At 47.1% G+C, this 27,734-nt stretch overlaps 1 protein-coding gene across 2 annotated transcripts; it reads left to right on the plus strand.

Moving 5' to 3' along the window:
- PTBP1 (polypyrimidine tract binding protein 1) lies at positions 1-27,734 on the plus strand. Of its 2 annotated transcripts, XM_066205846.1 has the most exons (15): positions 7-83; positions 3,918-3,948; positions 13,582-13,660; positions 14,161-14,333; positions 15,294-15,440; positions 16,370-16,540; positions 17,262-17,372; positions 17,660-17,834; positions 19,049-19,123; positions 20,398-20,543; positions 23,067-23,100; positions 23,645-23,737; positions 24,043-24,259; positions 24,497-24,574; positions 24,892-27,734. In XM_066205846.1, the coding sequence occupies exons 1-15, from the start codon at positions 76-78 to the stop codon at positions 25,022-25,024; spliced, it is 1,671 nt and encodes a 556-aa protein (XP_066061943.1). In that variant the 5' UTR covers positions 7-75; the 3' UTR covers positions 25,025-27,734. The 2 variants fall into 2 exon arrangements, with proteins under 2 accessions (XP_066061944.1, XP_066061943.1); XM_066205847.1 differs by lacking the exon at positions 3,918-3,948 and having other exon boundaries at positions 1-83.

The raw sequence follows: 27,734 nt of genomic DNA on the forward strand, positions 1-27,734 counted from the left end.
TAACACGGAGCGGTCTAGCTCGTCCCGCTATTGCGGCGCCTCCACTCCGCTCCCGACGGGTCGTCTCCGTGTGCAATGGACGGGTGAGTCCCGCCCGGCGCCGCGCCGGGGCTGCGAGCGGTGCCGCCGGGCCCCTCCTGCGGTGCGGGAGCTCCCGGGTTGAGGACCCGCGCCGGGGCTGGAGCGATACCTGTGAGGGGCCCGCCGGCGCGGGCGGGGGGGTCTCATGTGGGGGTCGCCCCCCCGTTCCCCGGACCTCTCCCCGCGGGCGGCGGGGGAGGCGGGGGCGGGCCCGGTGCGCCGCCTCGTGCCAGCCGGCCCCGCGTGCGCTCCGCGCCGCCGGTCCCGGCTGGGGAGAGCTCGGGGGTCCCGGCCGAGGGGAGCTCCGGGGCTCCCGGCCTGGGGGGGCTCACGGGGACCCGTCGGGGCCAGGCGGGGGGCGGCGGTCCGGGAGCGCCGCGGGGGCGGGTGGGGGGCCCGGGCGCGGCCCCGCGGGGGCGGAGCGGGCGGGGCGGGCGCACCTGGCGGGGTGGCGGGCGGTGATTCACGGCCGCGCTCCCTCCCATTGTCTGGCGCTTCCGCGGGCGGGGGCGGGGGGGCTCTCGCTGGATTCCTTTTGTGACCGGTTTTTGCTCGCCTGAGTTTCGCAGGCGGGAGGAGGGCGGGCAGGGCTCTGTCGCCGCCTCACCTGAGCGCCGCAGGTAGAGCTGTGGGCCCGGCCCCGCTCCCCTTGTCCCGCGCAACTCCGGAAAAGAAAACTTCCCTCCGCACGCTGGGACTCGGGGAGTTTCCAGAGCGCAACTTTTATCTTGGGCAGCGTCGATTCCTCTTTTAACCACCGCCCGGCGGGGCCTCTCTGCGGCAGAGTTCGCTCTAAAAGCGTGTGTTTTATCAGAGGATCTCTCTCGAAAACGAGTTCTCTGTGCTTCTCCTCTCCTGTGTGGCGTGGGGTTTTTTATAGTGATGTGGTTTTTTGTTTCTTCTAGCGCGCAGTAGTTAAAATATTTCTAAATGCCTCCGAATAAGCAGTTTGTTTTCCCAGAGCCGTAAGTACGGGAAGCCCAAATTAGTGCCTTCTCGCTTTCTGCCTCAGAACACTGGTCTGGGCGTAGTCACATGTCTGGGCTTTTTTACACGCTGAAAAGGTAGCGTCTCAGTGTTATTTCCATCTTAAAACCCATAAAAATCCTTTATCGTACAATTTTTGCAGTCCAGGATCGCTCTGCTGCTTTTAACCAGTTGCTCGTCGTGTTTAAATGGTACTATTAAAAAAAAAAAACAAAAAAACAACCAAACCCAACAAATTCTCAGCACATGAGATCACACATTCTAGTGGCAAAAATCAGTTTATTATCAGCTGTAGTTCCAGGGAAGGTGGATGTTCTGTGCATGTTAAAGTTGTAGCTGTTTGAATGTAAAAGTTGTAGTGTAACGCATGAGGCTCAGTTACCCCTCATCTCTTGGAGATCCCGATCTGTTTGCCCCGTGAAAGTGTCTCCTGCTGAAACTTCAAAAGCTGCTTCAGAAAATGGTTTTAGGTTCTTACCGAGTTGGCTGCAAGTGGCCCCTGACTGGAGGCTGCTCCCATCTCCTTCTCCCAAAAATGATCCTGAGCTGTGCCCGAATGATCCCCTTTGAATAAGTTGCTTTGTTAAAACATGTGAGGAGTCTGTATGAGCAATCCTGCTTTGGAAAATGACCTGGAGGTTTAACTGGTGCTGCTGAATTTTTCCTCTTATTGCATAGGAATTACCCTATTTTTCCATGGGAAAAATAATTTTTATGAAGGGCTTTTTTTGCCACGTCTTTTGGAACTGGGAGAAGTTTTAATCCCCTCCTGAAGTCTGATGTGCAGGACAGGAGAAGGAAGCTTGGGATAATTTACTGAGGGAGTGTGTGAACTGGAAATATGTTGCACGTTTCTTGAATAAAAATTCTGAAATACTGTTGAAGCTTGTTTCCTGTGAGATGTGTTATCAAGTGGGCTACAACAATATCCCAGGAATCGATAGTTCTTGGCAAATAAAATGTCTCTTCCTGTTGGATACTTCTAAATGCCATCCCCTGCTAAGGCACTTTATGTAAAACATTTCCTGTGTGAGAGGCCCACAGGAGGAACAGGAAGTGGGAGAAACTGCTCTGGGGTAAGTTGGAGAGTTTGGGAAATGTGGGGCATTCCCTGTTCTTATTGTGCTTTGTTGGCAGTAGTTTTTTTAGGTTTTTTTAAGGTTCTGGAAATGCCTGGATTAGTGTTTATGTGTTAGCTGTGGAATGTGCGCTGTGTTTAGGGATGCTGGTTCCTTGAACTGCTCCATGCAGATGGGTTTCATTAGTTCATTAGAGCTGACCCTTGAGTGCAGCCAACCCATCTGCCCGGCGGGAGAGCAGCGCCGGGCCTGCGGAGCGGTGTCGGCCACGGCCTTCTCCCAGGATTTCCCTGGAAAACACGGAACTATCGCGTGGCTTCCCGCAGCAGCCGTTGGACCGGGCTGTGGCTCCAGCTGCAGAGCGCTGGGTTGTGATGACACGGCAGGTTGGGGGGAAGAGGAAGTGTGAGGAGCTGAGCTGGCTCGTGCTGGGGCTGTGGTTCGTTTGTGGAGCTGGGGACACTCGAGCGGCCTAACAAGATCGGACAGGAGTTTGGTGCAAGTTATGAATTGCTGTAGGAGGGGAGGCAAGCAAGAACTAGTAAATGCAAGTTTCTTTGCATTAAATCACCATGTAGAGTTGTTCTTGAGTACTTCAGGTTTCTTATTGCTGATTCAGGAAGGTCTACCCTTCCTGCTCTGTGTCCCTCTGCTCTGTGGAGCTGCTGCAGGTCAGTCAGCTGGCCACTGCTGCATCCTGTGCTCTGAAATTACAGACAGCTCTTGGAGAAGAGTTGAACCAGGCAGGGCAGTGTCCGTGGCAGTCCAAAGGGGTTGTTTCTGCTCTCTGTTCTGTGTTGCTGCTTTACAGGGGTTTGGAATTTATTACAAAAAAAAAAAAACCAAAACCAACCACAATCATCAGTGCAAGGGCATAACTGAATTCTTAGGCTGTCTGGAGCCCTCCCATGAAACAATAACATGGAGGTGCTCTAAGGCTCTGGAAGATCACCTGGGTCCAAAGTGCCATGCTGTAGGCACGCCATTCTGACTGCATTGGTGGACATTGCTGCAAGGAGGTGTGTGTTGTGGTGTAGAGAGTTCAGTGCTGACGGGATGTGGTGTGGATCACTTAAAAGTACAACTGGTGCTATTTTTCATCTTAGTTAATCAGAAAGTCTTCATTTTAGGAGGCTTAAGTGTCTAAGGTAGAGTTTAACAACTGCTCTTTTGTAGAGTTGATAGAGGAATTCTGTGTAGGGTGTACCCCAGGCTGGGATTGCCTGGACCTCTGGGCACTCTGCTGGTCTGGCCCTGCTCTGGCAGTGCCGGCGTGGCGTGAGAGCTGCTGTGAGCCCTGGCTCTTGCTCTGCTGTGACACAGCTGGGCTCTGTTCCTTGGTCCACTGGAGCTCTGGTGTTGGTTTCTTCAGCCATGTGAGAGCCTGGCAGGGGCTCCGTGGGTGTCGGGGACAGGAACCTCAGAAGGGGATGTTGGTGACGGAGCTGACTCGTGATGCTTTTCCTCTTGGTGTGGTCAGAGTCGAGGTCACGTTGCTGGGCTCGGGGGGGTTCACCCCCACCCCATGCCCTTGCAGGAGGAGCAGGTGCTGCCATAGGGAGTGGGAGAGCTGCAGTTTTCTGGCACTGCTGGGTCTTGGGTCTCCACCATCACCATCTAATATTTTTTCTTTGTATAAACTGTCCTTGGCTCACCTGCAAAGACAACTGTGCACTTTGACTTGCTTTTTTCTTACTACTGTAAACTATGCTGGATTTTTGTGGCAAACCTATCTAACTTTTTTAATCCTTTTCTTTCTTTTTTCTACAGCATTGTCCAAGATATAACAGTTGGTACAAAGGTAGGCACTTCTCACTTTTTCTCTCTTTTTACACTGCTCAGCATCTGACCTAGTTTTAGCCTCACCAAATGTAGATCTTCAGCTGTAAAGGGTTATTTCTGGTACCATGTAAATTGGTTTTAACCAGAAGGTAATTCAGTTTCATGTGCATTTAAAACTTATAATATGGCTCAGCATTTGGCTCTTGTCATTTAGGCTTTGATGATCAACGTTGTTGCATTTAGAAACAGCCCTTTCTCCTGCTAAAATGTCAAGCCATGCTTGTTACTTGTGTGCTAGACAATGCTTGTCCATGAAGAAACTGGTCCTTTTCCTTTGGAGAACTCCATTTCCTTTGTTTGTGTGAATTCCTGCTCAGTTATATGTCAAAAATCCTTCTGCCACAAAAGGGAGGGTTTAGCAGCTGATTTTTATCTCCCGTGAGTACAGTAAATATGACCTTTGCCCTTGTAGTCTTAGGTTTGGAAAGTGCAGCCTTAGCCCTAATCTCGAAGTGCTGACAGGAGGCTCCTTTTCAGCCACGGGTGGCAACAGGCGTCACGTTCACGGGCTCAGCGCCGGTGCTGGGAATGGTGGACTGGAACGTGCAGGACAGAGTGGGCTGAAGGGATAGGGTTTGGTTTGGTCACTGTTGTCACTCCGGGGTCAGGACTGCAGTGAACTCAGCCCTGTGTTTGTGTGTTGGCTGTTGTCGATGTGACAGTGGAACATAGGGAGGCAGTGGCCGAGAGCCACGAGTGGCCGCTTGGAAGGGTCAGGGAAGTGTTGCCGTGAGATGGGACTGCCCTGGGAGCACCAGCAACCCTACAGAACGGTGTAGGAGCATCACACAGAGTGCTGTTGGCCAGCAGAGCTTTGTGTTGGGAGTGCAAAATGAGCTGTGTTAAGCACAAACAGCCTGGCAGTGCCTTAGGGGTCTGAAGGGGCTCTAACAGCTGTGGGGAAAAGGTCGTCCCTACTTTTCCTCCTGCGGGCATCTCAAATTTGAATTAATGATAGTGTCTGGTTCAGGGAGAAATGCTGCTTGCTGCAAGGAGCTCAGTTTACCATCGGATGCGAGGAGGAGAGGTTTGAGCCTGGACAATAAGGTTGGTTAATAGTTCATAGCCATTTTGAGAGGTGGACCAAGGCATCCCTAGAACAGTTTGATACAACGTCTGCTGGGAAACTGGTTAATGTCGGTTAAGGTCCCCTGGTTTTTAACAATGTGTAATTTGTAACTTTTAAAAGTGGTTTTACATAACTAAACTTAACCAGGAAGCTTCTGAAACTATAGTCGCAGACCTCAGTGAAGCTTGGAGTTTTGGGGTGTGGGATTGCCTGCCTCAGTGCTCCCATCTGGGAGGATTCCAGACCCTGGTTCCAGTCAGATGAGATCTGGGAGCAATCTCCTCTGAGTGCCTTCACCTTTGGCAGGGAACAGCATCGTACCCACGGCTGTGCCGGTCAGACAGTTAGGGAGTGGTGAAAATAAATTGTGCATGGAACATGAGGTTTCTTGTCAAGTCAGATGAGGCAGGTTTAGAGAAAGTTGAATCTAAGTTTAAAGGGTGGCAGAAGCAAGCAGAAAAGCTGAATCATCTTGGTAAAGGTAAGCTTTCAACTGATTTTGGCTGTAGCCATGTTATCTGATTGTGTTCAAGTAAATCATTGAATATGCAGGCAAAGCTCTTGTAACAGAATTCCCTTCGTTAGTGCTTGGGTGTAACATGACGTGTCATGGGTTTCTGTAGGTGAAAAGGAGACTGTGCGTATCTGAGAGCAAAGTGAAGCTTCTCCTGCTCCCATCCTCTGCCTGGGTCAGCTACATCAGACAGCTTTCCCAGCTCCTGGGATCCAGCACAGGCTGAGGTGTCCATTCTGTCACCCGTGCTCAGGAGAACTTCCTGGCTGAACTACCAAATCGCACTTGGAGATCTGAGCTGGGAAACTGTTTTTAATATGAGGTGTAAATTTACTCATTCCTGATGTGTATGTGCACAGAAGGTAGGAATTTGTTAGGGGGTTGGAACATGACAGTCCCCAAAATCTGTCAGCTCTTGCCATGCTCAGTGACATGCTACCGAGTCCCCAGTAACCTTGTCCATGATCTGATACTGTGATTGGAATGTCCCAAAGCTGGCTCAGACAAGTAGGAAAAGTGCCTGTGACTCAAACCACTGCTGAGCAACGTGTCGCAGCAAACTCCCAGTGGCCTCGTGGTGTCTTTGTGCTGTGAGTGCTGACCTTAACTTGGAAGTTGAGGACTTGATGAAAGTCAGGTTTTTTTCAGTTTGCTCAAGATTATTGCATTAAAAAGCAGGCTGCTGGCATATATTTTTAAATTTTCTCACATCCTTAATTTACGTATCAAGAGTATTTACACCCACTTATTAATTTTTCTGATGTCTTAATTAAAATTAGTTTCTTTAAGTTAAGAAGCCCCCAGGTGTTCTAGTGGCTTACTCTTCTGAGCACTGTACTGCCCAATGGTCTTGTTTTTAATCAGGTGTAATTGTAGTAGCCATTCCAGGCTCCTCAGTTTTAAGTGTGTAAATTTGTTTAGGAAGCTCATTGCCATTCTGGTGTGGGGATTCCTGATGCACAGCTTTTTGGAATGTCCTGCAGATCAGAAACACATGATCTAAGACTTGCTTCTTCCCATAATTTCACTGCTGTCTGAAAAGGAAGAAAGTATGGCCCTAAGATGGAGGCATGGTGTTTGAGCTCTGAGGTGCTCTTTGACCCTGCAGTTACCTCTTGCAAGTAGTCTGATCAAGGTCTCACTCTGTTGTGTCTCCTTGCCCTTTGTTTAATTTCCCTGCATATCACTGTTCTTCACACTCTGAGCGGGACTAGAGAGAGGATGAACTGTGACACGTCGCTGTTCTGTAAATGAAATTGCATTTCCGTGGTTGGAAAAGACTCAGAATAGTTTAGGTGCTGAATAATCCCATAGTTTCTTGGCTAAGTCAAGCTCTGCCTGAAAGATTTCCCTTCCAGAAACCAAAAGTGCAGTTGTGTGGCGTTTGAGAAGTTAATTTTTAAAACAGGCTTTGCTGGAGTGTGATACAGGCTGACTGCATAGAAGCGATTTGTGGTGAAGCCAGGATCTTTGCCATGGGAACAGTAATTATGGCTTCAGGCAGTGGGCCAAGAATGTTGTGAGGAAATTCCAGTCCCCTCCTATGGCTTTAGTTAGAGGCTGCAACAAGCTGGCTCTTGTGGCCTCCCTGTCAGGCGTGAGCACACATGGGAACCACATGTTGGTGGCAAGGGACACGGATGGCAGTGGCTGTCGGGCAGCATCAGGTCACCTGGGTGTGCCAAACAGCTCCATCTCACCTGAGAGTGCTGCATGCTGCTTTATGCACTTGAGTCTTCAAGTCATACATCTGTTAATAAAATGATTTTAGAAAATACTGGATTTAAACTTCAGGCCTGCTTTGGCTTCAGTCTGTGATGATTAAAAAAAAAGGAGAATATTTAATACAAGTGAACTCACTCAACTGCACATTTTAAGCTGTTGGGATGGACTCTGGTCTCTGACATCTGCTTCAGGTACTGTCAGACTGGAAAATGCAGGTGTGCTGGTCCCACATTTGTTGTCCTCTCACACCAGCCAGAAGAGGAGCTGCTATTTAATTACACATTCCCCATAGCTCTGGTATAACTCTTTCAAGCTTCCTGTGATAACACATTAAATGCTGTGCTTGGCTGGGCCAGTGTTTGAGCCATCCCATTTGTGGTACTGCCTCTGCACAGCTGCAGTTCAGGTGCATTTGTGCTGCCTGGAGGGTTCCTGTTATAGCTGTGTGTTCCACTGCCCCCCTCACAGATGGGGCAGAACTGTCCTTCCATGAGTTCTGTGTTCCTGGGGTGACTCATCCAGTGCTATTTCTCCCTGATAGGATTTCTGTTGAGCTTTGCCAAGGCCTCTCTGCTCCATGGCAATGACTTGAAAACTCAAGGTTGACCAGTAGTTAAGTTTCAGCTTGGGAGCGGTGGATCATAAAGCCTGGGCGTGTGCTGCCCTACCAGCCAGCATGACTGCATTGCTGCAGCACTTGGAGTTTAGGAATTTTGGGCTTTTTAAACTGGCCACACCTTTTATTTGCTCAAAGGGCAGGTTTGTTTTGAAGGGTGTCTCCATAGTAGCAAAGACTGAGAAAGAAAGTTAGGAGGGGCTGATGGATGAATGGGTTCGGGATCTGGCTTTGCTGTGAGGCTGGTGTGTGCTTGAGCTCTGGATACAGCTCATTGCCAAAGCACACGGGGTGAGCAGGTGCAGCACTGGAGGGTCTGGCAGCTTTTAGGAACTCCAGGGCCTGTCTGCAGCCTCTAGAAATGGTGCTGGCACTTGCAGCAGTACCATGGGGGAGACTGCCGTGCTCTGGCCATCTCACCCAGCTTCAAAGGGGCTGGGAGTGTGTGTGTGCCCAGTGTGCCTTTGGGGATCCCAGTGGGGAGCTTGCCATTGGCTGCTTTGCAGGGATATCAGCCTCAATCTTGTCCAGGCGAGAGGGAGGCTGTAACAGTTTTAAAAGCCTGAAGTGGCAGGTGACTGATGTTGGCTGAGCAGAGTGTGGGTTGAAAAGAAGTGTCCCCTCTGCCTGCCACATAGGCTGATTCCTCTGCCACAGATCCACTGTGTCCATGAAAGATGCTGACTGCTGGGTTGGACTTAATTTGATAATTGCTATATGTGTTCCTGTGTTTGAATTGGTACATCAGCCATGAGCAATTTGGTGAACTATATTGATCCCAACTGCTTTGGTTCTGATCAAATGAAAAACTGCGTGTCCAGTGCCTGGGTGACACCAAAGCCGGAGTAGCGTCACACTGTGGAATCTTGAAGTTGCTTTGTGTTGGCCTTAACTTCCCAACTTCCTGGAGACTGTTGGGGATGCAGGTGTGTGTATTCTTCAGAAGTATTTCACAAAAAAAGTTGACTCATGATTTGTTTGTGACCCTAATTGGAATGTTTTTCACACTAAGTGACTAAAGAGTGCTGGAGGCAGGAGAGGGGAATAGAGGGGAAACATAAGTGAGCTGTGCTGCACGAGTCTTTGGTGGAAGGCAAGGAAAACTGGCATCTTTCCTAGTAGTTTAAATTTAGTTCCATTCTTGAATCTCGAATCTCTCAGCAAAAAATGTTGGAATGTAACATGAGTGTGATGGTGATGTCATCAGACTGGATTTCTCTTAATAGTTTCTTCATAGAGATTTGAGCTGTGAACTGGAGGATCAGAGCATTCCTGCGTCCCTCTGGGACTGACCTCGGCCAGCCCCTGATGAGCCACTTGCTCCTCCTGTGCTCAGAGGCATTTTCTTGCCTCTTTGATCAGAGCAGAGGGTTTTTGTGAGCTCAGTGGTCTGAGTCATTTTTTTGAAAATAATTACAGTGGTCTTTTATTTGCTCTACAATATTACTCCAAATGTAGGGAAAGTGAAGAGCAATGATGCCCGTGTGCTCTGGCTTCTTGCAGGACAGATTTCCTTTGATTTCTTTTCAGAGAGGGTTTCAAGTGCCTGTTAGCTGATGGCCTGCTTGCCTCCAAAATCCACCTTTTCCCTCTCAAAGTACTGCTGTCATAGCAGTGTAAGATGCTCCACATCCAGAGGCAGTCCTGCTGTTCTGTAGGGTTTCCTCAGTGAGCCATGGAGACAAACAGCTTTTTGTAGATCTTGAGCTTGACGAGCCTGTGGCTTCTGGCCTTTTCAGTCATTGTCCCCTCCCTTCCTGTGTGCTCTTTTTGCCTTTGCTTTAGTTTTGCTTTCTGCCTGAAAATTCGTCAATATCATGTTTGATTTGAAATGAATATTTTTATGATGGTTTAGTTTGTGTTTGTTTCACCTTCTGCACAGGCAGGATGCAGTTGACTTACTGTAATCCATTTAAAATAAGTGCTGGATCTTAAGTAGATAAAGGATTATATAGGGCAGCTGGGAATTTCTGTAGCACTTCTAGGTGTGCTGATAGAAGCTGAAACAATCTCTGGCCTCATTCCAATGTATTGTAAGCCAGGTAAAATCTTACTGGCAGTGAGGCAGTATGTGGATGAGCTGTTGCTTTTTAAGCTATGAAAGCCTGGACAGACTAAAAATTCTTAGGCTTTACTTGTTAAAACTTCAAAGCAAGGCAAGGCTTAGAGTTTGGGGCATGGTCAAAAATACAACTGGGGGAGATACAAAATGTTAAGCTGTACCTTGCAGCAGCCTGCCTCTCCGTGAGTCTGACAAGAGAATCAGAGAATTGTTGGCAGCAGGGCTGCCTGGAGCACGGTGTGTGATTAAATTAGCACAGTTTGGGCAAGGGGCCTTCTGTAGGCAGGAGCATCAGGCCAGAGGAGGCTGCTGGCATGGAAACCCATCCCAGTGGAGTTTCCCTGGTGCCAGTGTGTTACTGACTGGGGATTTGGGTGATGGAAACAGCCCTACCGTGCCCCAGGTAGGATCTGGCTGTGTAACTCCAGAAGTGGTGGTTGTTTTCAGTCGACGGGAAGAGGAGATTTGTTAGTTCAAATGAGGAATTTGATGTGCTGTGAGTGCACTGTGGCTTCTGGTAATCTCGTCATAAAAATACCAGCTGTGAAAGAATGGCTGAGCAGAAATGTCAGTGTAATTAATGCCTCTGTGAGCGGGGATGGGAACTGGGGGTTGGAGAATTGTGTCTTGAAGTGCAGCTGGGCCTCCCTGAACGACTCGGAGAGTGCAACAGGGAGAGAAGCAGTGCTATGGGTGGATATGGGTGAGCACCGAGCACCCTCACAGCCCTTGGCTGGGTTCATTCCATTTTGAACCTAAATTAAATTATATACAGCTTCAGAATCAGTAACTTTTCTACTGTCTTTCCCAGTGTAATTCAAAATACCCAGTGGGTGCATTGTTGGTGCAAAATTCTTCTAAACCTGTTCAACCAACCAGGCTCACTTTGGTTCCTCTGCCTCTACTGAATTGGGTACTTGGTATGAAACATTTGAATTTATACCATGGTTTTAAACTCTTCAGTGTTTCTAACATCTACAGAAAGAAAAGACAGAAAAGGGTCTGAAAAGAGACTAGTGATCCCTGCAGTGTAAGAGCAGAGAGCTGGTGGAGGGTTCTGAGGGCTCATTACTGTGGGCATGGTCTTAGAGAACTGGGTTTCAGTTTGCCTCAAGTTTGGCCGTTCCAAAAAAACAGCTATTTCCTGTGGTTATCCGATATCAGCACCAACGTGAACGGAGGAAGAACACATGCAGATGAAAAGCCATGGTTCGTGCAGCCTCCTTGTGCTGGGTGTTGGAGTCGTAGAAACTGAGAATTTCCCCTAGAAACTGGGGGACTGGCCTGTGCAGCCAGCACAGGGTCACCACTGGGGTTCCTTGGGGCACTGGGGCTGCTTCTCTCCCGCTTCAGCAGCCACTCCTGCCCTGGGCGAGGTGGGGAATGACTTTGGTGTGACTGCACAGTACTGCGTGTACTGTCTGTAAACATCCTTGTGTAGAGAAAAGACTTAGGAATAACTGCCCTTTTCCAACCATGGCAGTCTTTCCTGCTCGTTTGCATGTACTCCCAGCTGAGAAGCTTACAAATTGACTGCTGCTGCTTTTGATGTTGAACAATCATCCCCCCTCTGCCTCCCGGCTCTGGTCAAAGTGGGCAGCACAGGCTGTCTCCAAGATAAGAGGGGAGTGGATTAGAAATTACTCTCCTTAAAGAAACATGGATGTGTGGAGCCTGGCTGCAGTGACATCGCTGTCATCCCTGCCTGCAAGGAAGTTCTCAAATATGCAAGAAAATGCTTATTTTAAACAAACCAATAGAAAAGCTAAATTCTTTCCATAATGGTATATATGCTTGTTTTTCCAATTTATAGTTTCCTAGTGTTGCCTCCATGAGAGCCAAATACATGGCTCATTCTCCCAGCGTTTCCATGATGGATTGCAGGAGCTGCCCACTATGGTGGCACAGACACACCAATTTGTACTGGAAGAGCTGAAGTTCTGGATATGCAGAATTTTGCAAGTTAATATTTAAGATGTTTTAAAACATTCAAGTCCCGTTAAAGCCTGATGCAAAGGCTTTCATGAAGCCAGGAGTGCCTGATTATGTGGGTAGGGCTGTGCTCTGGTGAGTGGTTCTTGTCAGTAGCTGCCAAGTGTATCCCAGGCCATGGCACAGAAAGCCATACCTGGAGTGGCAGCAGCAATGCAGGCACAGGAGTGTTCTAACAGCAAACTGGAGGGCTTTTCCTAGCCTTGGAATTATGCCTTAATTTGAGTCATCAAAGGATGGGATCACAGTCTAATAGCCTCCCAGCCCAGCTTGCCTCTTGCTGCACTCAGGAATCGAAGTGCTAATTAGAACAGCTGTTAAAAGGCCCAATCCTAATGACTGTGCCGTGTGAGGAGGAGGAGGAGGCTGAGGCCACAGCCTTGGTGGGAGCTGGTCAGCGCTTGCAGGTGACCAGCAGCAGCTCGTGAACCGTGGTTTGGAACCTGGCCCAGTTCTCATCTTCGGGACATCAAAGTCCTTGAAGCCTCTTTGAAGAGCTGGCAGTGAGTAGTCAAACGAGAAATTCAAGATTTGAGGGGTAAAGAAAGAAACATAAACCGTGTGTCTGTAGCTGGGTGTTCTGGGGCTCTCAGTGACCTACTTTCCCAGCCTGTCTGCTGGGGGAGTGCACGGAGCTTTTGTTGTTGCACGGCTCCTGTTTCTGCAGGTGCCACCAGATACAGGGCGTGTGGAAGATAAGGGTTTCTGGTGCCATGGTGTGGAGCGGGATATGTTTCCATTGAGGTGGGTGGGAGCTGCCAAGGCAGGGATGAGCTCTGAGCTTTTTTCTATTGATGAAAGCCTTTTTTAGTGTGCTGCCTCTGTGGAAAAGTAGTGTAAAAAAGATGAGAGAGTGCTCTTGTGGGGTAGATCTGTGGTATCGTGTTTGCTCACAGTTCACAATGGAATATGAAGTCTTCCATGTAATTTACTTGAAATTAAGCTATGCTGATTGTAAGATGTGTATGCAAGTATAGATTGTGCTAAGAAGTCATTCACAGGCATGTTTGCTTTTGTCTTAGTAGTGTTTTTTGTACCTACTACTTGAGTTACAGCGGTCCTGGTCAGTTGAGGTGGTTTAGGTGGCTTCAGAGGGAATGCTGTAACTGAAAATACCTTTGACCAGATCAGGGTGCTCCAAGCCCTGTCCAACCTGGGCATGAACACTTCCAGGAATGGGGCACGAAATGTACGGCTTTGATTCATAACTGCCAAGTCATTCCCAAACAGTTTTGGCAGCTTTGGAGTGAAAATTCTGTGGGATGGGAGTAGTCAGAAACCTGTTTTGCCACATATGACAGGAGAAGGTGCCTGTTGGTGCACAGTGCTGCGTGTAGTGGCTTCACACAACTCAGCAGCACTCCAGCCCTGAGATCCCTAATGCTGAGCTGAAAAGAGATACTGGACAGTGCTGCTCCATTACCAAACTGGATCTGACTGATATTTAATTCATGGAGGTGAGCTTCACTGCCCACTGTCAGTATGTTTTCACTTACACTTGTGTTCAAGTTTACACTTGTTCCTCTGCAGCTTTCTCAGTTGTTCTGCTTTAGGAGTGCCTGGATAGAATTGAGTAAAATGCTGTCCATTTACCTGTCGTCTCTTCTCTTCCAGCGGGCAGCTGAGGAGCTTTTCTCTCCTTGCGTTACTACTAACGGACCCTTTATCATGAGCAGCAACTCTCCTTCTGCAGGTAATATTGCATGGAAACAAGCACAGCAATTTATAAGTACTGCGAGGAGGCCTGGATTTTCCTTCTTAGTTGTAATTTTAAAATCTCTTCATTTTTAGTACTTACTAGGCCTTTAGTGGGACGGTGCAGAATAATCATAATAAATGTCTGCCAACAACACTAGGCCAGGTGGAAAGGAATAAAGCACCAATCTGGGGTTAGTGGCTCAGACCTGCACTAAAAATATGGGTCTGTAAGTGTGTGCTTTACACAAACTAGGAAATGCCCACTGGAGAATTGATTCCATTCCAGTGGCATTTGGCTGTGTCACTGCCATCATGTAATTTGGGGGGAAAAAAAGAGTAAAACCATGTGTCTTCAGACTCAAGTTAACTTAGACTATGGAATTTCTCTGTAATAGTGCAGTAACTGACTGGGGTGCAGTCTGTGTGTCAGCAGTAGGAAATGTGTGCTTCTTCTTCCAGACCCCTTTCATCAGTAGTAACTCTTGCTTCTTACAGCTAATGGAAACGACAGCAAAAAGTTCAAAGGTGATAACAGAAGTGCTGGGGTCCCATCCCGAGTAATCCACGTCCGCAAGCTCCCCAGTGACGTCACGGAGGCAGAGGTCATTTCTTTGGGCTTACCCTTTGGCAAGGTCACCAATCTTCTGATGTTGAAAGGAAAAAACCAGGTATTGTCTCCATAGCTGAAAGCATGGATTGTGTTAAGGGCTCAATAAGTTTGTCATCAGGAAACCAGCTCCAAGTTGTTTAAACAACTGCCGTGTGTAGCGAGTCAATGACTTCTGCATATTCTTATTTTACTTTTCTGTGATGATCCCATGAGCTGTAGAAAATACCATTTTCAGGCTGCAGAAGAAGCTGAGTCCATAATTACAGGTTGTCACTTGTAATTAGCGTTAGGCCTGGTTTGGAAATTGCAGGCCAGGGATTATTTGAACAGCAGTGCCGTGAGTTGGCCTTTTTCACTCAGGCTTGCCTGACAGCTGAGTTACCACTGTGTAACGTGGCATATTGAGGCCACCTTTGCAGATCTAGTAAATGAGCTGGGTATGGCTGAAATACTCTTGGGTAATGCAGGAGGTGTGCACTAATTTGGTAACTAAAATTGTCTTGCAAATTAAGGAGTAAAAAAGCAAGCCAACTTTAATCATTGCTTAAAATAATGTCTTTAATCTTAATTATGAAAAAGTACCTCTGATATATTGCGTGGTGTGATTATATGCAAGTGCTTACTGCAGTGGCTTGCTACAATCCCTTATGTTTCTCTTCTGAGGAAGAGAAGCCCCTGAGGGTGTGGAGCAGTGAGGGGTCTTCGTGCCCTAGAAAGAAGTGAAGAGTCTGAATTGTTGCTCTGTTTTTGTGTTCTTGCAGACACATCTAAGTACACATAGCGTGGAGATCTTAGGGTGAGATTGAAGCATTGCATTCAATCACTCAGGGAAGATCCTGATTTGTTCTACTTACAGTATATATATCTGATATATATTTGATTTTAAACAGTTCTGTGTGCAAAACCACATGAGTAAATGCAGTTGTGAAAACTCAGTCCCGTTACGGCTCTGCCGGAGGTTTGGGGTGACCTGGTGCTGTCCTGGTGTGACGTGTCCGTGTTGGGTTTCACTTCCCAGGCTTTCATAGAGATGAACACAGAGGAGACAGCCAACACCATGGTGAACTACTACACCACAGTCACTCCGGTGCTCCGGAGCCAGCCCATCTACATCCAGTTCTCCAACCACAAGGAGCTGAAGACAGACAACTCTCCAAACCAAGCAGTCAGTTTGTTCTCTGCATTGTCATCCCAGGGAGGGGGGACACACAGCCAGATCTCTGCTGCTGGCTTGAGATCCGTGGACTTGAGTAGCACCTGGTGCTTTAGGATGTTTGTTTCTAATGCTTAAAAGATTTCTAACAAGTGCAGCCCTGAAGGGGCTGAACTCATCTGTGGTAGAGCACAGCCTGGTGCTGGTAGGTGCAGCTTTGATGTGACAGCACCTGAAACCCAGCAGGTCTCAAGGCTCTTGAGCCCTTAAGGGTCTCTGCACCGCACGTTCTGCAGGGGGGAAAGAGTTCCTAGTTTCAGTTCAGCCTCTTGGCAACCTTTTAGGACAGGAACACTGGAAAGAAGTTCAAGTGTTGTGGCTCTTTGTCAGGGGTGGTTGCCAGTACATCCACTTTGTCTACTCTCACTTTACGAGCTGACTCCGATCAGGATCAGAGCACCCAGTGCTGTGCAGATGGAATGCTGCTGTTGGGTGCCTCTCACAGCTGGAGCATGGGTGTTCTGTGTGTTAGGGGGCTCTGCAGAGCCCCCAGGCACTTCTCACTTCTGTGTCCCTGTGGCGAATGTACTTCAGTCTTGTCAGCTTGTCTAGGATTCTGGAGATGGATTCAGAAGAACCCTGTTTTTCCCTTTTTCTAAACAATGAGATAATTTTACTGCATCAGTTTATGCTGAGCAAGGTTTTGCCATAGCATAGTTACTGCATGGTTGATTTATTTGTATTTTTGCCTTGCCCTTACTGGTTAGGGTGGTCTTTATTGACCCTGTCTCAAATGTGCCCCTGCCCTCGTAGCAGCACGTGGCTGTTCTGCTCACTGCCGAGTCCAGCAGGCTGTTTGCAGAGAGGGAGCTCAAGGAGAGCTGACTGTGTGTTTTTTGGAAGCAGAAGTGTGGGTCTAACAGCTTTTTTTGGTCCTGCAGCGTGCCCAAGCAGCTCTGCAAGCTGTGACCCAGGTGCAGGCCGGGGCAGTGGCGCTGGCCGCCACGGCTGCGGCCGTCGATGCAGGGATGGCGATGGCTGGCCAGAGCCCTGTCCTGAGGATCATTGTGGAGAATCTCTTCTACCCTGTCACTCTAGATGTTCTGCACCAGGTAAAATGCTTTGTCGCAACTGCTTGAAGATTGTCCTGAGGGAAGGGGCAGCAGCAATTTGTGTGTTGCTGTGGTTGCAAAGTCTGTGGTTTGTGTTTGTGCAATGCAAGTTCTGAACAGAACTATCAGACTGCTCTGGAGACCATACACCTGCAGGAGATGCTGCTAGTTTTGGTCCCCCACTCTTGCATGATTTTAATTTCCAGATGTTTGAGTCCAGGTCCACTTTATTGGATCAATTGCAGTTCTTCAGGTTATCTTTAGATTTTAGCAAAAGTAGCTGCTCCTCATCTTTGTGCTAGGGCCTGAGAAACAAGTATAGTGTCCAAGAGCTATTTAGGCAGTGGCCATTTTGGAATGTTGCTTCTGTCTACTGTGATTGCTTATTGTTATCTTCATGTTTAAAATGCAAGCTTGGCTGCGTTTAAGAATTCCTGAAATTCCTGGAGGAGGTCAAGTTCATGAAGGTGTTAGTGAATATTCCTGTTTAATAACCCAGAATAAACAAACTGTGCTTAGGGGGCAGTTCAGTCACTGGTGTGTTCTAGACTGATGCCGTGATGCCAGTCAAGCAATGCCCACAGCATGGTTTAAAACCTTCAATGCTGCAGTTGGAAGATGACAGGCTGAAGAGATGACTTTTGTTGCTGCTTGTAATAAGAGATCAATATGAAATTGTCTTACTGGAAATGTGATAATGAGATACACAAATATCTTGCAGATCTTTTCCAAATTTGGTACAGTCTTGAAAATCATCACATTCACGAAGAACCACCAGTTTCAGGCCCTGTTGCAATATGCTGACCCCATGAGTTCTCAGCATGCCAAACTGGTGAGTGCTGCATACCTGGATTACTCTGACTTGGGTTTGCTTTGTTTAATCCAAGCTCAGGGTGGGCATCTGGGTGGGCTGACACCAGCATTAACCCAAGGACAGAGCATGAGTGGGAGGGAATTGCTCCCATATGCGACTTGGAGGCTGCCAGAGGTGTCTCTACATGAGCTACCTGTTCTCAGGTGGAGCCATGGGCTGTCCTAACACCTTCTCTCTCCAGAGAGGAATTGCTGTGAGCTTGGTCTGAATGCATTTGGGTGAGGACTGGTTTTGTTTCCTCGCAGTCTCTGGATGGACAGAACATCTACAACGCCTGCTGCACGCTGCGCATCGACTTCTCCAAGCTCACAAGTCTCAATGTAAAGTACAATAATGAGAAGAGCAGAGACTTCACCCGCCCAGACCTGCCCTCTGGGGACAGCCAGCCCACTCTGGACCAGACTGTGGCAGCTGCTTTTGGTGAGCGTTCAAGAAGTGGGAGCAGGACAAAGCCAACTGGTGTGTGTGTGTGTGTGTGATGGTGAACACCCCCCACCTGCTCTCCCCCCTGCTTCTTATCATTCTGCACTGTGCTCTGAGAAGTGCTTGTTAGGCCTTGTCCTTGCCAACACCACCTGGGCTCAGCTCTTTCTGAGGGACATTTTTCCAAAGGTCTCTTATCTTGCACTGATGGTTTCTGTCTGCGTGCACACCCTTTGCATATATGCTATAGCAAATCTGGAAGTTAGGTCAAGTTATAGTTAAAATTTAGGCCAAATGCTGTTAACTGCTGTTTCTCTGTTACATTGTTATGGTTAAGCTCTAAATTTAGGTGTAAGTCAAGTTAAAAGTGCTGTTAAGTTTAGGCCACATTCCTTTTCATCCTTTTTTACACACACACATACCTAGGTAGACTTCATTTCATTTCTGTTTTGATTTTGCCTGGATTTTGTTTGGTTTTGTTGTTGCTTGCTTTCCCTTGTTGTGCCTTAGCTGTTCTTTGTAAGTAGAGTGAATCCTGCCGAAGAATCTTGCCAATTGTCGTGCTTTGTAGTTTAATATTTAATATGACTTTTGCTTATACCCTTGGTTTTTGGCAGTCTCAAACACCGTTGTTCAGGACAGTGAGTCAGGAGAAGGGGAGGGGTGTAATTGGTCAAAATTTTAGAATAGAGTGTAACTAAGGCAGAACGTTTGGGGATCACTGAGGATCAGATTAGTGCCAAATCCTGTGTTAGTCCCAGTGGTCACTGCCTCTGGTGCCACCTGGTGTTTGCCCAGGAGTTGTTTTGGTGATCTCTGCAAGTCCATTGTTACTTGAGAGGTATTTTTGAATTGCTGATTGTATTTTAGGGTTTTGCTTTCAACTAAATGCTTCTGTTGAAGGACAGATCAAGACATTTTAGCTAAGTTTAGGGAGGTTTAGGTTAGATATTAGGAAGATGTTCTTCACTCGGAGGGGTGGCTGGGCACTGAACAGGCTTCCCAGAGCAGTGGTCACTGATAGAGTTGGAGAAGCATTTGAACAACACTCCAGGGCACACGATGAGATTGTTGGGTCTGTCCTGTGTAGGGCCAGGAACTGGACTTGATAATCCTTGTAGGTCTCTTCCAATTCAGAATATGATGTAGTTCTGTGAAGTTTAGAGTTTTCCTGCTACTGAGCATCTTTTTATATTGTATGTTTTTCCCAGGTGCCCCAGGAATAATCTCTCCTCCGTATGCTGGAGCTGGCTTTCCTCCTACTTTTGCCATTCCTCAGGCTACAGGTACTGTAGTTTGTACATTGAAATTTTATATAGGTTTTCTGTTGCTGAAGCATCTTCATGTTTTAAAGCAAAGTATTGATGTTTTTGTTTGGGTTAGCCATGTAAATTCTAAATGCTGGCGTTTGGACACGGAAGGGACTGGTGATCAAGTACATCATCTCAGCTAGGAATGCTGTGTGCAGCTGCAGCACCTCTAGGCATTGCCCTTTTGAAGGGAAGAAAGTACATAAAGCAGGATGGGAGAGACAATAAAGGCAGACTGAAATAATATGGGGAGATTGTGAGGAGATACAAGTTCTTGTACTTTGAATTTCATCTTGTCATTAAAGAGATTGGGACCTATATTTGACAGCTGTAAATGTGGTCAGAAGCAACACATCTGTCAATTTTTTTCTTAAATATTTTGAGAAAGCTGACATTTAATCATGACACTGATTCCATGTGCTGGGACAGTTGCACTTTGAAGTTCACAGCTCATGCTGTAGGTAACAGATCATTGCTGCTTCCAGAAGCAGCCGAGTCTGAAAACTGGAGGTGCTGAACGTGCTTGCAGGAGTGCCAGCCTGAACAAGCCTTGCTGGGGTTCTCAGCATTCCAAGCCATGTTGACTTTCTGGGAACATGATGGAATTTCCTTGCTTATGACAAGCAAGCACAAGAGTGGGCTGTTGAGGCGTTGCTGTTTTTGGTAACTTCCAGCCCTGCTGAGGAAACAAGCTGCTTTGGGGAGTAATCCATGGAATTGACCACTAGCAGTTGTTTCTTGAGCTCTAAAGCTCTTGCCCTTGAAGGGCCAGTACAGGAGGTGCCAGCTGGTCCTGGGAGCTGTCTAGGAATGCCTGTAAATTCAGCTGCAGTGGTTCCCACTCAGGAGAGCTGGGTGATGGTGGCACAGGGTACCTGGTGGTTGCATGTATGGTGAGAGCACATTGTGCATGCCCTGGTTGGACAGACCCTCCCCATGCCCCATGTGTAACACCTGCCCTGCACAGCAGAGCTGAGGCTTTGTGCTCATCCGCTGCTTGCAAAACATGCACCAGAGTGCTGAGGCACCTGCTCAGCACCAGGCACTGCAAGAGCAAATCCTGTTAGAAACCAGAACATTTCCTGCAGCACCAGAAGTGGAGGCTCCTGTTGCCCTTAGGATTATATGGGCACTGTTGGGAATGATGACTTGCATGGTTCAGAGAGTGTGCTGTTCTCCCTTCTGGTGCAGCAAATACACTAGAGTACATGCTGTTAATTCTTTACTGGTTAATATTCTTTAATTTCCAGGCCTGACAGTTCCAAGTGTTCCTGGAGCACTAGCTCCTTTGGCTATTCCAGCAGCAGCTGCGGCGGCTGCAGCAGGACGGATTGCCATTCCCGGCCTGTCCGGGACAGGGCACTCCGTGCTGCTGGTTAGCAATCTGATCCCAGAGGTTAGTGCAGTCCTAACTTTATTTTTTTTTTCCTCCTTCCTGTTATCTCTGCTTTCACTTTCTGAACACAGATTGGGCTGAAATTCATTGAAAGTGAAATCCTGCTGTATCCAAAGGAAGCGGCACTGCTAGAGCAGCCGCTGCTGTGCTCTGACAGCCCCAGGTGCAGGGCAGAGCAGTACTCTAGTTGCTGAAGGGAAATGGGAAAGTCCATCTCAGATTGAAATTGCTCTTCCTTGGTTCAAAGCCAAGGATGCTGCCTGCCTGCTCTTGTCCCCCAGAGACTACGATGCCTGTCCCTTCATCCCTCTTCTGTGTGGAGTTCTCCCCACCATTCCCATGGAATAGTGTCATTTGGGTCACAGAACAGCCATGTCCATTCCTTTTCCTTGGCATGTTGTAGTTTTTAATGCATTAATTCAGAACTACAGAGAGGCTTCATGCTGACCTTTGCTCTTTCTGTGTAGTGTCTGGATCCCTGCTAGCTTGACCTTGTACCTGTGCAGTATTTCCTCTGCCATGTGCTTGCACATTTCCCCCTTCCAGGATTCCTGGAAGTTTTTCCTTAGCTAAACCCCTTAACAGCTCACAGTTTACATTTTCAATTCTACTTTACTGAGTGAATTTAAATATTTGGATTTCTCTAAAAATAAAGCAAGTAATATTTGAACAAAAACCTTGCTTAATGAAAGACAGCACCATAAGGGAATTGGATATGGGGGGCTTGGATTTTCCTTCAGTCAGCCCCTGGATCTGGTTGGATTGGAAGTGTAGAACCTCTGGTGTTCAGCAGAGTGATGAGGCTCTGCTGAGGAGCTGTAACTGGTGGGACTGTGCACACACGTTAATAGCACTTTGCAAAGCTGTAAAACTTACCAGTGATGGCAGAGTCACCACAAAACCTCTTTGGATCAAAGGGGAAGCCTGGATGGGATGAATGATCAAAATGTTTAACTGTTAAAGAGATCCACCAATTGGAATATGTTTCAGACTGCTCTTACCTGTCATTGCTGTTCTCTCCAGGGCATGAAATAACAACAGGGGCTGTGGAACAGTTTTGGGATTTGCTGCTCGTGCTGCCTGGAAACTGCTCTGCCATTCCAGGGTCTCTCATCTCTGGCTTGTTCCACCATAAGTTCTGATAATCGCAGGCATCATTATTCCTGACCAGTGTGATGCTTCCAGGTGTGGTCCCAGGATGCTGTTGGGTGCCTGGATGGCAGTGCCAGGACTAGGGGCTGTGCTGCACCTCTCAGATTTCTCACAGCTCTGTTTAGGCAGGAGCAAGCAGTTATTTCATGTCCTGTGGGGTTTTTTTTGAGGAGCTCTTCACTCTCCATCCAGCTTGTCTTTGGGCTAGAGAGACTTTGGGACTTGGACTGAAGCTGTGAACTAACAGACATGAAACTTTTTCCACTGCCTGTATAATCAGTGTTGTAGAAACTTACCTGTGCCACAACCAGTTAGTAAAGAGACAGTATTGCCTGGATTGACTGCTCTGCCATGGGGTTTTCCTGAGGGGGAAGCGTGGGAGCTGAAATGGCTCCATTTTTTCTTCTGCGAGAGTGGGAGCAGTCCACACATCTCAGCATGTGGTGACCCAGTACTTTGGTTTTCTGCATGGCAAGGTCAGGCCATGGAGCAGGAGGGGAACAGTCCTCTACAAACGAGGTACCAGCTCCTTTATCTGAGTGCTTCCAGTAGACCTTGGAGTAGAACTTGTGGCAGTACAGCTGCTCATCCATATGATCTGTTCGTTTAAAGCAGTGGTTGGTATCCAAGGCATATGTTCCTTGTTTCTTTCCAGCCAAGTATTATGGCATGGATTGCTTCCTGCAGTTCCTGACCCCAAAGCAGCAAATGAAGCTGTTTGTGACTTGGTCTATGAAGTCATTAATTGTAAGCAGAGAAAATATTTTTAGTCAAATTTTAGGGAATGCCACTGTAATTGAATTGGTTAATTGCAGCCTGCAAAAGTCACTCTGGGGGGATACTGTCTCTTACTCCTTTGTATATCTGAAGTAAAAATGCCTTTTCTTTATCATTGTGTTCCACTAGGTAAAACTTATTAACTGTTTCTGTAAGCAAGTTATTGTATGTAGAATTCTATAAATCTGACTGATGGAACACTACATATTCCTTATGTATTTACTGACCTGTGTTTTTTGCTACTTTTTTCTTTTCTCCCCATCCCTGAATTTTTTTTCTTCCCCCGATCCGGAATTTCTTTGCCAACTGACTGCACGGTACTTCTGCTTCCTGTTGTTGCTTGAAACAAAAAAATAAAAACATTCCCCTTCCAAAAAAAAAAAAAAAAAATAAAACAAACCCTGCTCTTCGGAAACCAACCTGCCCTTCAATATTAACCATCTTGAAAACTTCATCATCCATCAACCAATTTCGCCATTTCCTGCGGGGACTCTGCCCTTCCTCGTTGTGGACGATTTGTGCAACCTCGCTCTCCCCTTCGATTCCTTACCTCTTCCCTGTCCCTCCGCTGCCTTGCTCTGCTGTTCTCTAAAGAGAGTTACACCCCAATGCCTCTTTATTCTTTTCGGTATGTTATTATTCACACTTTTTATTACCTTGTTTTTCATTTATTTGAGATTACTTTTTGATACTTCAGAAATGTACAGTTTGCAGTTTGCCTTTTTTTTTTCTTTTTTTTTTCTTTTTTTTTTTCTTATTTTTTCTTTTTTTTTTTTTTTTTGGATGCATAATTTTGGTTTTACATTGTTTATTTAGTTTGCTGTTTAATTTAGTTTGCCTTTGGTTTTGGTTCAGTTCTGCATGGGTTATTGCTTTGCATGTCTTTGATAAGAGTTTTAAATTGTGAGAGCATGCGAAATTGTCCAGTCTTCTGGCAGTAAGATTTTGGCTTTTTGCTGAAACCCAATGTCTTTTCTTTAATGTATTGTTCCATTATTATTCTGCTATATAAGAATTCCATTAATTAGAGCAGAATATGTAGCCATGGTTGGAATGAGATCAGTTCTGGTTGGGAATGGATGTTTTTGCTGTTGGATTGATTAACTGATGTTAAGCTGAATTAGACTTTGTTTCCTTACCTAAGACTGTTCTTGTTTCCTCCCTCTTTGAAGGAGTCTATGGCGATGTGCAGAGGGTGAAGATTTTATTTAAAAAGAAAGATAATGCCCTGGTTCAGATGGCTGATGGGAATCAGGCCCAGCTTGGTAAGCTTGGCAGGGTCAGACTTCGGGCAGTTAGGGACAAAGCAGGTAGTTAATACTTTAATATCGGCACTTTATTCTCTTCCAGCAGAAGACCTAAATGTATCCATGCCTCGTGGGTTGTGACTGTGGGGCAGCTCTGGGGCTGGGGTGGCTCGTGGATGCGACAGGGAAGTAGGCAAAGAACGCAGTGAGGCAGAGGGACCCCACAGGGTGTGGTGTCTGCGAGGGCAGTGAAATTCTGGCCTTGAATTCATGTCTGGACAAAACTGAAGTACCCTGCAGTCAGGTCTGTCCTCCCCTTGCAGCCATGAGCCACTTGAATGGGCAGAAGCTCCACGGGAAGCCGATCCGTATCACGCTGTCCAAGCACCAGACAGTGCAGATGCCCCGTGAGAACCAGGAGGACCACGGCCTGACCAAGGACTTTGGGACTTCCCCTCTACATCGTTTCAAGAAACCAGGCTCCAAAAATTTCCAAAACATCTTTCCCCCTTCTGCCACTCTTCATCTGTCCAATATTCCGTAAGTATCCGCTGGGAGAGTTCCTGTTTGGCTGTGTATTGAGGTGTTTGCAGCCTTGGTGTGAGCGGCAGCTCTGTGCTGATGGCAGGAGAGCTCACCCAGCACCCTGTTCCAATTGTCTGGTCGTGCCAAGAGGCTGCTGGTAGGGAATTTAGAAAAGTCTCTGATGAGAATCAGTTTTTTGAGATTACCTTGGTCTATCAATGTCTGTTTGACTGGGAAAACTTTTTGTTTCAGACCTTCAGTAACTGAAGAAGACCTTAAGTTGTTATTTTCAAGCAATGGTGGGATGGTCAAAGGATTCAAATTCTTCCAGTAAGTGTTTTGTGTTATGTCCTCACCTTACTCTGGGCTTTCCATATGGGAAGGGTGGAAGTAGTTGGTTCCAGTCAAAGGCTCAAAGGTGAGCAGAATCCTTACTGACTGTGTTTGACTCTGGAATAAAGAATTCTTGGGTTGAGCACTGAGTGAGCAGTAGGGCTGCATGTGCTTGCCACAGAGATATTCCTCTAAAGAGTGAGTGTGCTGCAGGTACCTGGGGGGTTAATTCTCTGCTGGATGGGAGAACTTGGATCAAGTTGCAGGAAGTCCTGCAATGGAACTGAACATGCCTGAAACTTGTGTCTTGTCAGGAAGGACCGTAAAATGGCTCTGATCCAGATGGGCTCTGTGGAAGAAGCCATTCAGTCCCTCATTGACCTCCACAATCATGACCTGGGGGAGAACCATCACCTGCGTGTGTCCTTCTCCAAGTCCACCATTTAGAGCTTGGGAAGGCCTGAGTAAAAATGGACTTGACTTAAAACCTCTGGGGTTCAGCCTTGACCTTAAAAGGCTGGACACCAGGGTTTCAACTTCCATCATTCCAGAAAAAAAAAAAAAAGCCACTTTAAGAATGCAGCTGAAGTGACCTTAAAAGACCAGAGATTTTATTTTTTTAAAGAGAAATCAGTTTACCGGTTTTTAAAAAAAAAAAAAGAAAATTAATTCCTCTTGCTAACCTTGCGGTGATGGGTAACAATCTTGACTGTTCCAATAAAAATCACAAGTTCAAGTTTACACTGTGGAACCTGCTCTGGGAAATTCCCCTCCCCTCCTGCTCCTCCTCCCCCAAAAAGCAGATCCCAACAAGTTTTATCAGGTTTCACATTGATGCCTTTTTTAAGTTCCTTACCCATTCATGCCTTGAAAGACCTAAAACCACTGTGTGAATTCACTGTAGCGCCTTGGAGTCAGGATTGTGGTGACCAGGAGCTCCCAACCTGCCCAGCACAACACTCAGTTGCGTTGATCCCACCTTACCTGTGCACCTGCTGTCCTGTGCCTTAAACCTTCTACTTCTTTGGGGAAAACATCTGAGCTGCAGGGAGGGGATGGGCAGAGCTGAGGGGGGGAGCGGCTCTGGCTGACGATCAGTCGGGGGAGCTGGCAAAGTGGATAAAGGAAATTCTGGGCTGTGACTCGGGGCAGTCATTCCCCGCTGCCCTGCGTGTGTCTCAATCTCCACGTGTGCCCCGTGCCGCTTCCCAGTCTGCTCGTGGGTCATTGCCACCTGCAAACTCAGGTGGGAGTTACCTGAGAGCCTTTGTGGCTGTGCAAAGATCTGGGTGGGGGAGCGTTCCCAAGGCCAAATCACATTCCAGTGTCAGGAGCAAGCCCGCAGGCTCTGCCCTCACAGAGCATTGGCGAGGGACAGAGGAACCGCTGTGGGACACTTGTGAAAATGAATCAGAGTTTGTCAAAATTGTGTGTGTATATACCTTAATGCTTGGCTAGGATTTGGAGAATCCTTGGATACCCCACAATTAGAAAGGTGCCTGCAAGAGGTACCTTTGTGCCCCTAATTGGAGATTAACGAGGCTGCTGTAGCTCCGCCATCGTTCTTAGAGCATGTCTTCAGCATTTGAGCTTTTGTTTGAATCCTTGTATTATACTTTGATGCCGTTGCTGTCCTCTGTGCCTAGCAATATTTCCAGTTGACCAAATATTCTAATCTCTTTATATGCAAAAGAAATAGTTTTAAGTACCTTTTATAGAATGATAAGATGGTATAAACGTAATCTAAATTTACTCCTTTGTGGTATTACCCGTGTATACTGTACTTTATTTTCTTTGTTTTGTAATTGAAGCTGTAGGGCAGGAGTAGTTTCCAGGCTGAGGTCGTGGCTGAGGATGAGCAGAGCCGAGGGTGAGAGAGAATGAGCACAAACAGCTCGGGAATGGAAGGAAAAGGACCCAGGCTAAAGATTTTTTTACCTTTTGAACCTATAAGCCCAGATGTTGTTCTAGGAAGGGAATTTATTAAAAGTAGAATGCAGCAGATCAGTTTTTCCCAATGATACAACCATTTTTATTATTTTTTTCTGGCTTACAACTCTTTCCCGGGCCATTCTGCCTTCTATTCCGTGTGATCCGATGTTGCCTTACATTTCCCTCTAACCTGCAACCTGTTCGGATGCAAAATAACAAGAATCTTGTACTTTTTTTCAGGGTTTTTCTGCAAATTGTGGACCAAAGTTTGTTTTTTAATTGTCTTAGTGTTGCAAGTTCTGATTTCCTTGCTTGGTGTGGGAGCTCTTGACTTGCCTAGCACTGAGTGTTCGGAAAAGTCTTAATTTTCTGTAGTTCCTCCCTGGACTCTCAAGGATATGAATTATGCTGGAGAAGCGTGTGAGGTCCGAGTGAGCCTCCAGCTGGGGCTGTGGTGTGCTGGGTACCCCCGAGGAGGGCAAGACCCCTGGTGACAGCATCACCCCAACTGCTTTTGGGTACCTCTAAATCTGGGTGAGCTGTGCTGGAGCCAGGGATCCGCCCCTGCAAAGCTCCTTGAGGCCCTTCACACATCCTGCAGGAGGGCACAGCTGGGGAGTCTCTGTCGCTGTTGGCTTGTCCCCTCCCTACTAAAACATCCCCTCCTCCCACAGGGGATCCAGCCCACCCAGCCCAGTGGCACTGGGGTAACTGGTCAGTGCCCCCCATCACCCTCCCCAGCACTGGGGAGGCTCCCAGGGCTATGCCCTGGCTGGGACATTCTGGATGTCCTGTGCAAATTGCAGATGGATTTGGGGTAACCAGGCCCCCAGCACAGCGGGTGCTCCCTTCGGATCCTGTGTTTGCATGTAAAGAATGTGAGTAACTAAGGGTGTACATATTTATAATTTTTTTATACCTGTTGTAAGACATGAGGGGCAGCAAAACCCAGTTTTTTATGGTGACCAGATGTATTGTATATTTTGATAACAGCAATTCCAGGTTCAGTATTGTGGAAGGTGGGTGGGGAGGGGAAGCGTACATACCATCAGAATTCCATTGCCTCTTTCAAAGAATGTTTGTAATGCAAAAAGAAATGAAATTAAAACTATTTTATAACAACCTTTGTACCTTTCTGTAGCTCCATTATTTCCTGTTGAGATTGTAGAAGCAGTTGGTGCCCAGTCTGTACTTGTGCTTTCAATAAATTCTTCTGTATCCTTCA

The sequence above is a fragment of the Chamaea fasciata genome, unplaced genomic scaffold (genome assembly GCF_029207755.1).
Source record: "Chamaea fasciata isolate MVZ Bird 193981 ecotype frontalis unplaced genomic scaffold, bChaFas1.0.hap1 SCAF_28, whole genome shotgun sequence".
Classification (NCBI taxonomy): domain Eukaryota; kingdom Metazoa; phylum Chordata; class Aves; order Passeriformes; family Sylviidae; genus Chamaea; species Chamaea fasciata.